Source organism: Symphodus melops (assembly GCF_947650265.1).
Source record: "Symphodus melops genome assembly, chromosome: 12".
Taxonomy (NCBI): domain Eukaryota; kingdom Metazoa; phylum Chordata; class Actinopteri; order Labriformes; family Labridae; genus Symphodus; species Symphodus melops.
In genome coordinates this window covers 22719937-22733106 of record NC_136702.1, presented here as the reverse complement: position 1 = coordinate 22733106, position 13170 = coordinate 22719937, and the positions used below count along the sequence as shown (strand labels likewise).

The window sequence follows — 13170 nt, the reverse complement described above, 5'->3', positions numbered from 1 at the left end:
GGTTAGCTTGAACGTCCATGATGTATCGATCTGAAACAGCTGTCAGATGTTTACCAGCTCATTCCCTGGAATCAAGGGCTGTCATTTTGGGAAAGGTGGCCAGGTCGTCACAGCCAAACAATGACCTCTGGTGTTTATCGTTCTCTGTCGGGCACACATCCAAAACGTAGACCTCAGGTGCTGGTGTCGTTCGACAAAGACCACAGATAACAATTTTGACATCTTTTTTAAGAGTGTTATTCATCACTTAGATGTTTTGTAACCTTTATGTCTCCAGTGTCATACGATCTTGGAACACTTCAGGAGCCCCTCCTCAGTTATTTAGGCTAGATGTCAGTAGAGCTGTAGCCTACTAATACCTTCAAGCTCTGTTGCAACAAGGTGTAAAAGCCCAGCACAAAAACAGAACACAATCCCTGCATGAAGAATAGATGAATAACTTGATCCAGCCTCAGGCGCAGGGCCCTGCAGTTAAGATTTCATCAAGTCTTTCTCTTCTTTAGTCCTGGCTTGTGAATGTCAGGCCGCAGGAGGTAAGTCATTCTTATATTTTTGTTCTGGAAGTACAAATTTAGCCCACGTAAACACGTCTTGTTGTTCTCCCAGCACGACTGAAAAGGGATCCCATCCTGCTGGTCACATGGCCGCAAAATGACACAGCAGTCGTCTGACCACTGATGACAGGTAGTCCACAGCTGACACACCGGCCCACTAATAGTGCAGCTGGTAATCTGTTTGTACCGGCTCAGTGTGTGCAAACTTTCAAACAGAGGAGAGCGCTCAGTGATCCTTGAATAGATCACAAAGGGACAGAAGTGTCTATCGTCAACACTGGGCTCAGAATACGAGCTTATCTTCTTCTTGGGGTCAGTTGAGCTCGTTCATTTGATGAGAGGGCAGCGAGGATGCCTTCTGTTGTGTTTGGGCAAAAATAAAAAGATGAAGATTTTAACGTAGCCACACAGCTTTTTGGCTCTGACATTCAGTAAGCAAGGCCTTTATATGGTACTCCAATGTAAAAACAAAACAAAAAACAATTGGCTATGTGGGCTTATAGGCTATAATGACTTTTAGTACTGAACCAAAGCACACATTTTCTCACTCACCTGCTTTGTGGATAGGTTTAAAGTATTTCTTTTAAGTAAAACTCTTATAGATATTTTGAAATTGTGACAAACAAGCTTATAGGCTTTCTTACACGGACGAGGATGAGTAAAGTGATTCTACGCTCGTGCCTGGACACAAAATGAGGCTTATTGCCAGCACACAATTTTGTAATTTTAACTTAAAGGACTGTTTCACTGAATGTTGTAATAAGGAAAGACATAATTATAACAGTGTGGTTGCACAGAAATACATCAACTGACCAGGCACAATGTGCTTAACCTGTGCTGTCACTATGGTAACAGCAACATCAGAAAACTATTACCGGTAAATGTAATCTTTTATACTGAAATCGTCTGTAAAGTTTGATGATTCTGTAAGCCAAGTTAAAGTACGTAAAATCGCTGCCTGTTGTTGTGGTGAGGAGCGATGGACTTTATACCAGAAGTTTGAGCAATGTTTGAGCAGTGTTTTAGAACTGAAAGTCAATTAGACCCTATTTTATTTGTTAAGGGTAAGTGAAGTTACCCATATCATACTGAGAATGATCATACTTTACAAAACGCAATGAAATACAGAGAAAATGCCAAACTCTTTTGACTTAACTGATACATGTATAGATGTTTACGGAGTAAGTGGACATGAGCAGGTAAAAACAAGTTTCAGGTGAGCACAGTAAACTCAGCGGACTGACCAGTGAGAAAAGTTTCCTGTGCTCACGACCAGGTATTGCACGTGTACAGGATAGTTTCTTGCAATTAATGTTTGTCAATTGGCAAGGCAGGCGACAGCTTGGGGCCCCCGGCCAGTAGGGGGCCCCCAAGGGCTGGAAGACTTTAAACCCATGTTCCTCAACTGGTTGAGCCTCAGGACCTAGCAGCATCTCCTTTATGAAAAATTGCTCAGTAAATTTTGCATATTTTCAGTCAAACCGATTGGATTTAGTAAAAAAAAAAAAGTTTCAGATCTATAATTATTATTATTATTATTATGAAAACATAATAGCATGAAGAAATGGAACGAAGAACAAACTCGTTTCCAGGCAACCTTTTTTAAGTGATTTTTTTAATAGTTATTTTGCTCGCCAACAGTCTATGTTACCAACGCATTAAGGTGTTTCTGTCGTTCTGTTTAACAGAAACATTAGCTTTAAAATGATTGAATACTAATCTTAGCTATTGTCTTCATATTTTTGAATAAAACTGTTTAAGAAAAAAAATACTGTACAAGTTGCTTTGTTTGTAATTGACATGAAATAAAAAGCAGACAGAACAAGATGCAGCACATTAACATTTTCTACACTCAGTATACTGGAGGGAAAATGAGGCTTTAAAGCCGGACACAGTGGTCCCTCTCAGCTCTGAAAGTCTTTAACAGTTTTCTGCCTCCAGGTAATAAATAATCATATTAGCCATGCACTCACTGAGCTGGTGTTTATTACGTTTGATGGATTCAGGCCAAGGAGGCCACATTCATGCAGCCAATAATTACAGCTGTGGTCCTTTTCTGTTGACATAGGTGCACAAATGCAAGTCATCCAAAGGTGTGCTTTGTACACATTTGTCTTTTGTTCTCCGCCAAGCTCTCGGTAAACAGCTTCAACGGGTCAACCACGAAAACGCTCCCAACAACCTCTAGAATTTGTTTTGTTTTGGCAAGTTCAGTTAATCTTAAACATGAGGAACCTCTTTGCTCTTTTCTGTCATTTGCTTCATTTTTACCACATGACTGTGTTTTATTTTTTCTCAAACTTTGAAGTTCAAATTGTCTGATTAGGTTTAGTGGGAGCAGTTTTAAATATTGCTCTGTTTAAGGTGTAAAACAGTTTTTTAAATTACTGATAAAAAGTATTTTTAAATCCCTGCTGTGTTGCTGCCTCAGTGTGATTTTAATGAGATAGCCTACTTGTAATGGATTGTAATCAAGATTACCAATTTAGAGTAACAGAAAATATATGTATTAATTGAGACAAGAACATTACATATATATAGAAAGAATTTCAGAGCTTGTTTTCTATGATCTCATTCATTGTTTGTCCATATAACCTTTTTTTGACATTTCACTTTTCATTTTTACATGTTACAAATAAACTAAACTATTCTCAAAAAAGTGTCATCAGTGAAGCAACAGTAATAATAAAATCAAAAAGTCGAGATCGTTAGAAAACAGTTATTCCTCGTCACCAGAATAAAATAAAATGCATGTTAACTGTCCGCTTTGGGCTTCCGTAGAAACACATACATTTGAAAAATGTAAACTGTGCGTGAAACTAAAATGTTTATGATGTGATATGCTGAGTCCGTCTCTGTCAGGTAAACAGATTTAAAACATTAGTGGCAGTTGACACATTTTTTTCTTATTTTGTGCGGATACCTGCTCCTGCAGGTTTCCTTTTTTTCTTTATTACCGCGCAGGCGCAGTTGGAGGACGTCGTTTGTTTTTGACACAATGTAAATAAGGTCACGTGACACCGTGGGGTATATTCGAGGAGGGACGTAAACAGAGAGCAGTAGAGAAGCGGGGACCGTCCACCGGAGCGCTGCACAGGGAAACTACTCCGACAGCTTTGTGCTTCTCTTTTTTTGTTCAGCTTCATACGAGCATTTCTTTCCAACTTCAGCTACAGTGTTAGCTAAGTTCGGAGAGGAGGAAAGAAAGAAACGTCGTGTCTCTGTTTGGTTTGTGCAGACTGAGATGATCGACCTCCTTTAGCGCAACATTACAAAAGAAGAGCAAAAAAAAATCAATATTCTTTGTTTTCCTTTTATTTTGGCATTTGGACAGCTTTAAAATGGATAACTCTGGACCCAAGAAGACATGCTGTGGTAGGTTCTTTTTTAATTGCATGCATTATTATTTTTATTTTTTTAATTGAATTCCTATATTAAACATGATTGTCACTGCAGCATCATTTATTCTGTCACTTGACTCCACAGAATCTGTCAAGGACTTCTTCACTTCAGCTAAATTCCTTATTTACATGGGACATGCTCTGTCAACATGGGTAAGTAAACGCCTCACACACACAGTTGGTGTCTTATTTAAAAACATACCATCATATATTTGTACGAGCTCTCTGTGATGACAGGCTGCTCTGTGTCAAATTCAGTGTAATCCAACATTAATATGCATTTGTATCATGGTGGTTTTTCAGGTCAGAACTGTCATTACAACACACAATGACATGTTTTCAATGTGTGGCTCACCGCTGCACTTGTTTCTACAAATAGGGTGTTTTGCAGCCCAATCAGGGCAGAAAAGGCCGTTAACATGAATATGTCACATTTCCTACCTGGCCAGACCTGGATGCTTTGAATCAAGAGTGTAATTAAGAGGTATTTTGATTTCAAAAGGGTGACCGAATGTGGAACTTCGCCGTGGCTGTGTTCCTGGTGGAGCTGTATGGGAACAGCCTGCTGCTCACGGCCGTGTACGGGCTGGTGGTGGCCGGCTCGGTGCTGCTGCTTGGGGCCATCATCGGGGACTGGGTGGACAGAAATCCCAGACTGAAAGGTAAGGCAGCGAAAATATATCAAATAAATATCTTTTTTTAAATAGATGTGGAGCCATCACACAGATAAAATGGCCCACTTTGGAGAGTTCATCCAGAGGAATTTGGCAAAGACACGGATGTTTCCAACCATCTTGTCAGTGTGCTTAATGAACTAAACAAACAGAAACCTGTTGTCTTTGATCACATTTCTGTCTCTAATTCTGTTCGTGGTGTTTCCACAGTTGCCCAGACCTCGCTGCTGGTCCAGAACAGTTGCGTCATCCTGTGTGGGATCCTCCTGATGGTGGTTTTCCAGTTCAAAGAACAGCTTGTGGAGCTTTACAATGGATGGATTCTGGTGAGATCCCCGTCCTGTGCTGTCCTTACACACTCGCTGTTCAAACAGGATTGACAGAGTTTTTAGCCTCTACATGATGAGCGCCGCTCTGACCCTGAAACACTTAACTGATATGGACTCCTGAGTCAGTGTGGTTTATGGCTGCTTGAACAGACCAGTGTAACGAGTGGAGTTTCAGATCTTTGACTGTTCCACTAAAGGAAATAGAAAGACGGTTACAGATTTAAATTTGGGTTTTTAAATATTAGATTCACACAAAAAAAACTAAAAATATATTTATGATTTAATGCTTTTTGCATTATCAACATTTTAAAACAACTTAAAAAAATTCATTAACCCTTTTTTATTTTATTTAAACTAATTGAATGGGACCATGTTAAAAAAATGACAATCCCATTTAACATGTACCAGGTTGATTACAATGCAAAGTCCTCGCTGCTTCTCTTCGCTCGTGTTATTCATAAGAGAGACTTCTCTCCAAGAACGTGTAAAATGACTACTTTGCGGCGCAGCGTGTGATAATAAACGTTCACAGTTAGTTTTGTTAAGTTTCTCCGTTTGGTATGTGAGTGAACTTTAAAGTTATTTTCAAAAAAACACTCAGTGAAAAGGTGGTCACACCTCGGTCATGGTGTAAAAAAACAAACTGGTTTCCTTTTTGAACCGTATTACTCCATGTTTTCTCGACCCTTGCTTGTGTCGTACTTATGTAGATCTTTGGATAAAAGCGTCTGCTCAGTGTGTTGTAGAATGACTCAGTCCTCGTCACAAGAACACAGAGCTGCATCGTGGAGGAGCAGAGAGTGAGGAGTGCTCACTCTTGTCCTCAGCTGGTCTTCAGGAGGGACAGAAAGCTGCTGTCAGGGTTTTTGCTCGGGGCTTGTTTACACTTGTTCAGCTATGTGTTTTAAATTTGAGCCTCCCTCACCTCAAACACATGAACCTTATTCTGCAGTTGACCTGTGCAGAACTAAACCAGACAGCATGGCTGGAAAAAAAAGAGAACTGAGACAGAAATGATCATTCCAACAATGACGTTAGTTCAAATTATCTTTTTGTCATTTTGACTCAAAAACTGTTGAAATAAAATCAATAAAATGACATGTGGGGAACCAGAGCGGACATCTCTGCATCACTAAAACACTTCTCATACCGCTAGTTTGTCACACGTGTTACCTTCATCAGAGTATGTGTCCATTGCTCTCAGCTATGACAGCAGTTTATTAATATTTGATTGTGCAGCTAAAGATGTTTTATTCCATCATGGCTGACCGGTCGGGTGTCGGGTTGAAAAACAAAAGCCGGTCTGTCAGCAAGAACATGTCTCCAGCGTTGCAGTCCGCGTTGGTGAAACGCCTTTGGTTCTCCGGGGAAAAGGGGGGGGATGGATTCTAGCCATGTGAGAGTATTTAGTGTGTGTGTGTGTGTGTGTGTGTGTGTGTGTGTGTGTGTGTGTGTGTGTGTGTGTGTGTGTGTGTGTGTGTGTGTGTGTGTGTGTGTGTGTGTGTGTGTGTGTGTGTGTACATGCGAGGGTGGAGAGAGATTTGGTGTAACAGGAGAGCGAGTGTGTCGTTGTAGGCTGTGTAGTCAGCAGGTTCTTCAAGGCCTGTCACATGACACAGAGAGAGAAATGTGGCCTGACCTGTTGAATTGTTGTTTTTTACTTTAGAGCAAAAATAAAGGTGCAGGTCAACAAGCTGAGCCTCCGCTCACAGTGGACAGAAGAATTATCTCCTTACACTTTTCAGAATGTCTTTTTTTGAATATTTATAACGGATGATTTTACATTTGTGAGAGTGGACAGACGTGAAGGCGGCTTTGTCTTTAGTTAAGAAAGAGTATTCTTTGATGTTTCAGATAAAATCTCATTTTCAGCTAAAGAGGAGAAAGACTTCATGAATTTCTGATTGAATAAATTTAGGGAAGGTTTTACGGTAATAAAAAGTCCAATTTAGCAATCTGTCTCCACCATGCTTAAACTATCAGGGTGCAATTTATCCTTTTTAATAACCACCGGACCGATGAATGTTTGAATCAAAAGAATAATAATGGATGAATAACGTGCTCATGTGGCGTTCAATCCTCAAACCACCACTTTTTACTGGAACAGTAAAATCTCATTATCTCGTCATAAAAACTGGAACAGCTGATCGTTTTGGTTTAAAAGGAAATGAATCAAAATCTATTTCAGGATAAATTTGAAGCTGTATAGTAAAACACTTCTGTTAAAGCATTCTGGGAAATGAAGTCCAGAGACTTTTTTTTTTTAAAGAGATTCAGCAGGAAACAAAAACAACATATTTCTGTTCAAATGTTTGTCTCGTCTTTTTTCGGCTTGGAAGACGGTGGACACGTCTACATGTGTAATCCCTCTTTGGTGTAATATTGACATTATAAAAGAAAAGTTAGATTTTTTTTTTCATCGTGAAATTCCTCCAGTGGACTTTGAGAAGATACAAACAGGTGTGTTTTATTTTGCAGACCACCTGCTACATCCTGGTCATCACCATCGCCAACATCGCCAACCTGGCCAGCACAGCCACGTCCATCACCATCCAGAGGGACTGGGTGGTGGTTGTTGCAGGGCAGGACAGCAGCAAGTTGGCAGGTCAGTGTTTCTTACCCCCCCCCCCCCCCCCCCCCTTATCGTCGAATGTAGGTCTCACGTGATTCGTTATCAGATCTGGACAGTGGAACAGACTTTGAACCCTGGATGCTGACTCTCTCTCTCACTTTTTCCGATTGTTGTAAAAGTTTTAAAGAGGCTGCTGACAGGGTTGAACACGCTGTAGGAGCTTATGAACTCACTGACTTCTGTTATAGGGAAATACTAGTGTGAGGTCTTCTGTGAAGCCGTATCAATATAAAGATTGATTGATAAAGGCTGTTGTCGTTTATCATCATTATAATGTATGTTGAAAGTCTATCAGCTTTAAGATTCTCATTGCATATGAAAATAATCCAAAGTCAAACCTGAGCGGTTATCTGAAGATGAAAAGTCACCTTTCTTTGGCTCTGTGCACAGCTTAATGAACCCTCGCCCTCTCTTGTGTGAATCAGATATGAACGCCACCGTGCGGATCATCGACCAGCTGACCAACATCCTCGCTCCCATGCTGGTGGGTCAGATTATGTCCTTTGGCTCGCACTTCATCGGCTGCGGCTTCATCTCCGGCTGGAACCTGCTCTCCATGTGTCTGGAGTACACGCTGCTGTGGAAGGTCTACCAGAAGACGCCGGCGTTGGCTGTGAAAGCCGGTCAGAAGGAGGAGCAGCAGGAGCTCAAACAGCTCAGCTCCCCTAAAGGTAGCAGTGGTGTTGGATGTTGTTTCTACTAATAAGCATCTTACTCTTTGGTGTGAACTGATCCAAACTAATTCTCTCCATGATTCTGCCCTTTGGCAGAGTTGGAGAACGGCCAGAGTCCCGAAGAGTCGTCTCAGCCTCTGATGAATGAAAACTCGGTTGTTGCTGAGCCCGACTCCCCCAAGCAGCGAGGCCTGTGCTACGCCATGTCCGAACCCCTGCGCACCTTCAAGGGCGGCTGGGTCGCCTACTACAACCAGAACATCTTCTTGGCTGGAATGTCCTTGGCCTTTCTCTACATGACCGTGCTCGGCTTCGACTGCATCACCACCGGCTACGCCTACACCCAGGGCCTGAACGGCTCGGTGCTCAGCCTGCTGATGGGGGCTTCGGCCATATCGGGAATCTGCGGCACGGTCGCCTTCACCTGGGTTCGCAAGAAGTGCGGCCTGATCCGCACCGGCTTCATCTCGGGCACGGCGCAGCTGTCCTGTCTCATGCTGTGCGTCGTCTCCGTCTTCGCCCCGGGGAGCCCCTTTGACCTCAGCGTGTCCCCGTTCAAGGACCTTTACACCCACCTGATGGGAGAGAGTGCACTACCTGAGGCCGACCACATCCTCAACGGCGTTCTGAACGTCGGGAACTCGACTACTGCTGCGCCGGCTGCAGAGCTGCCTCCTCTGCAGTCCTACATGTCTGTGAGTCTGCTGTTTGCTGGAGTCATCGCTGCTCGAGTCGGTGAGTGAAGTCGTGAGATCTGAGCGAGCTTTTCATCGTGCTGTTGGATCTTGATGTGGCAGCCTCGTCTGTCGTTGTGAAGGTTTCTGCTTTGGAGATGTTAAAATACTGGATCCTTGATAGAAGTGGTTTTATCGTGTATGTCTGACCCCAGTTTAAAGGATCTGTATCAGTCCTGTAGTGAACCCTTCCATTATAAGAATAACTGTGTTCATCCTACAGAGTAATAGTGCACACACACACACACACAAACACACACACACGTTTGCTAGCTGTCACTCGTGTTTCATTGTTCGTAGCAGCACACTGCTGAAAACTGTGTGCTGCTGTATTTTTTGTAATCGGGGGTTTTCTAACTCGGCTGTATCGGCAGCATTTTAATAATCGTATCAGGATACAAAAGATTATTCTGTTGTGGATGTTTTAAGATTATTTTTGGGGCTTTTAATGAGTTTATTAGATACACAGGACAGTTCAGGAGAGAGAGAGAGAGTCGGGAAGACAGGGGACGTGGAAACTAAGCACGAGGCCACCAGAGCCCCAGCTCTTTCTGTGATTGGATGGCCTTTCTGTCTCCTCGCGTGTTCGCATCCTATCAGCGCTCACAGTGAGAAAGCAGTTTGTTTTGTTTGCTCTGAAAGGAAGTGAGCGTGATCTCTGTCATGAGATTATAAAAGACCGTCCCACATAATATGACTTCCTCGAGCTCCACATGTTTAACCTCTTTTTTTTTTACGAGTCACCTGGATTTCAAAGACGACCTCTACGGATGTAACATGAATGTCGCAGCAATATTTCCGACCTTTGATTCCCATGATATTTGCTGCTACAGCTACCGTTATCCTGAAAAGTGATTTTATAGCGGCTGTAAACACGAGCATGAGAAGTGACTGTTGATCTGTGTTTGGCAGGCCTGTGGTCCTTCGACCTGACGGTGACCCAGCTCATCCAGGAGAATGTGATCGAGTCGGAGCGAGGTGTGATCAACGGCGTCCAGAACTCCATGAATTACCTCTTAGACCTGCTGCACTTCATCATGGTGATTCTGGCTCCCAACCCGGAGGCCTTCGGCCTGCTGGTCATCATCTCCGTGTCCTTCGTGGCCATGGGTCACGTCATGTACTTTGGGTTCGCCTTCAAGAACCTGGGCAGCCGCCTCTTCCTGTGCTGCTCGCCGGAGCAGAAGGAGGAGATGGTGGAGAGCCCCTCACTTCCTACCACCGTCTAAGCTGAAGAACGAGACTCTGTCCTGGGTACATGCTGTATCTCTCAAGCCTTACATTAACCTGCATTTTATTTATCACACTAACAGCTTTGCTTGTAGCTGGCAGAATGCTAACACAAACCTAACATGCTCTGCTTAGTGGAACCATAACAAAGCATCAATCATGTGCAGAAGGAGGTGAGTCGAAAGCTTGCAGTCATAGGAAGCTAATCCATAGTCAAACTTCGGACACGGCAGGGCTCCTCTTACTTTTCCGGTCAGATAAGAGCCTCGGCCTCGCGTCTCGGGCTCTTTGAAACACACGCACTGTCACACAAGGAACCATCACCTCTACGCTCGTGACCCCAAAGGGAGTCCTGCTGAAGAAGTCAGGGGATCGGCCACTTCTCCGTCGAACAGCCTGAGATTCTGCTGTAAAGATTTCAAAGGTGCTGCAGCGAACGAGGCGGGGAGAAGTGTCGCAGGAAAGCAGGCGGCGAAGGACGTGCTCCTACTTTATCGGTGCTGTAGCTGTGCCTGCTATCTGTTCTCTGATAGCCTGTGTGTGTGTTCGATAAGCAGGTTGTGGATGTCTTCCTACAGAGCACGGGGAGATAGTTTTATATAACCAAACACAAACGAATACAGGCGCTTTTATACACGGTGAAAGAGAGATTCTGTAGACTGAATAGAAGAAGTGGAAGTACCTCTTACTACTTTTGAAGCCTTCAGTTTGGCGCCATCGCCTTAAATTTGACCCATGACGAGACAGTAATCTACAAAATAAAAGTCACGCTGACCGACACGCCGTCATTACGCCCGTAGAAGCAGCGTCCCTGAGCGAGGGGAGCAGACCTTCACTTCTGCCTCGTGATGACGGGGCTAACAGTCACAAAGGGACACTCAGGGAGCCTGACTTCACTCTCTTCTTTAAGAAGTTATTACAACATGATTTTTGCTTTTTTGTCAGAATGTCCCGTATTAAGTTTTTTTAACACGATCAGATTTATGTTTACAACTTTTAGAGTCACCCCCCGCTGGCCTTTTTGAGAGACTCGGAGGCTTCGATGACTTCTCCTACACAGTCTACGGTTGACGCTCTTCACCGTATTTATTCAGGAAACAGGCGCGGTTGTTTTTATAATAAAAAAACTTCTATCATCAGTATTTTCACAGTTTGTGCCATGAGAAAGCCTATGCATCCTCTGCCAACGTCTCGCTCACGCACCAAAGTCAAAGTCTGTCTGCGGCATCCGAGGAAGTGAGGGAAACCTGGAGCATTCCAAATATCTATTTTTACACCAGGTGACGCTCGCCGTGTGGGCTCACCAAAGCTTTCATACACACCAGGTTCATCTGAACACTTGTAGCCCGCTCTGAGATTTAGAGCGTTATTTTGTTTGATTTCCATGTCCTCTGTCGTGAGTAATTTTATAATCATGATTGTTGTTACACAGGCACTTTAAGTGATTGACGTCTGTCATTACACCCAGCGCGTGATCAGGCATTTGATCAGTACTTTTGCACAAGGTTGAAGTCCTAACACATATCCACACATTTTAACTTTTAGCATCACATCCCAGATCCTGTGGAAAAGTCCTTAAAAGAACAGAGCTTTGTCAGCAGACTTTAATCTGGAGTCTGTAACACTGCCAACACACTGTTGAAGACTGGCTCGTTGTACTTCAGTGTGCTATGTGTGTTCACATTATTAGACCAGCTTTTAAATTAATTTGAATTGTGTCCTCATGCAGAGTGTCTATAGGCTCCTTCTATTCACTGCACGTCTCATGAAAAACTTTCAGGAGAACATACTGAAAGAAGCTTTACTTTAAAGAGAGGACATTTAAATTATAGACGTACACGCACAGAAAACCAGGAAGACTACCAACGAAAAGAAAATAGCTCCAAAGACGAGATTACAGTACCAATAAATTATCATCAAAGAGTTGGTAGCATTAGCAACAATACGCTAACTGGTCCAAACAGGCGAAGGAAGCCTGTAACTGTAAAGCCCACTGAGTGTAATTTACTGTCACAGTTTATGTTTATAAAATCCTCCATAATCCAACTGTTCAGATCTAAATAATGTAGCTCATCTCGCCCCCCCCCCCCCCCCCCCCTCTGATCTTCACTGATCTTTGTCGCCTTAATGTAGATCAGAAGTTAAAGCACAGACGCCGCGACGTCATGGTCGTGAAGCAGCTGCATCCCGCCCTTGAAATGAAAACCCGGCTCGTCTGGCCAGGTTTTGGGGAAGGTGGAGGGCAGATGTTTGGGTTAGAAACCGCACCAGGTGTAGGAGAACACAAGGCCACTATGTTGTCGCTCACGCTCATGAAACCTCTCGGAGGCCTCGTTGGCGAGTCGGGATGTCTGCAGGTGTGCAGAAAAGTGCCGACTCACAGGGAATGGAGCTTCATTTCCATGTTCCACCGACCTTTTATTATTGTAACCACAGACTTGTTCTGGGCTCGAGATCAAACCCGCCCTTAAGACGGTGGGTCTGCTGATTCAGGAATACCATCTATGGCCATAACTCTATGTTTTTACTGTAAATAAGTGTCTGCTGTGATACACTTGGAAAGGGCAAAAAAAAAGACAAAAAAACGTTGTACCATGTCGTTTGTCTGGAGATATGTTTTGTTTTGTACGTTTTTATACACTAAGTGTTCAGATTTTGTGTTTCTTAAAGATTTTTTAAAATTTGTGTACAAAGCAATTACTGCATTTCATCAACACATCTGTATGATACTGCTCTGATCCGACTACAGAGATCTCTTTGTGTATATATAGACACAGTATGAATATATATATATATCAGTGTTATTGTAGGTGATTAGATGAGGCATCAAATCATGAAGAAATCATTTGTCATAATCGCACTCCACTGAGTACAAGGTCGTCGGTACTGCTTCTAATGCATGAGGTCTTATGAATAAAGAAAACCTTCTCAATCGCCTGTCT

At 43.1% G+C, this 13170-nt stretch overlaps 1 protein-coding gene across 1 annotated transcript; it reads left to right on the top strand.

The window, feature by feature from the left end:
• Positions 1-3280: 3280 nt before the first annotated feature.
• slc40a1 (solute carrier family 40 member 1) lies at positions 3281-13162 on the top strand. The gene is made up of 9 exons (XM_079357212.1): positions 3281-3416; positions 3519-3929; positions 4041-4108; positions 4458-4617; positions 4840-4955; positions 7437-7563; positions 8016-8261; positions 8361-8999; positions 9911-13162. The coding sequence occupies exons 2-9, from the start codon at positions 3896-3898 to the stop codon at positions 10225-10227; spliced, it is 1707 nt and encodes a 568-aa protein (XP_079213338.1). The 5' UTR covers positions 3281-3416; positions 3519-3895; the 3' UTR covers positions 10228-13162.
• Positions 13163-13170: the final 8 nt, after the last annotated feature.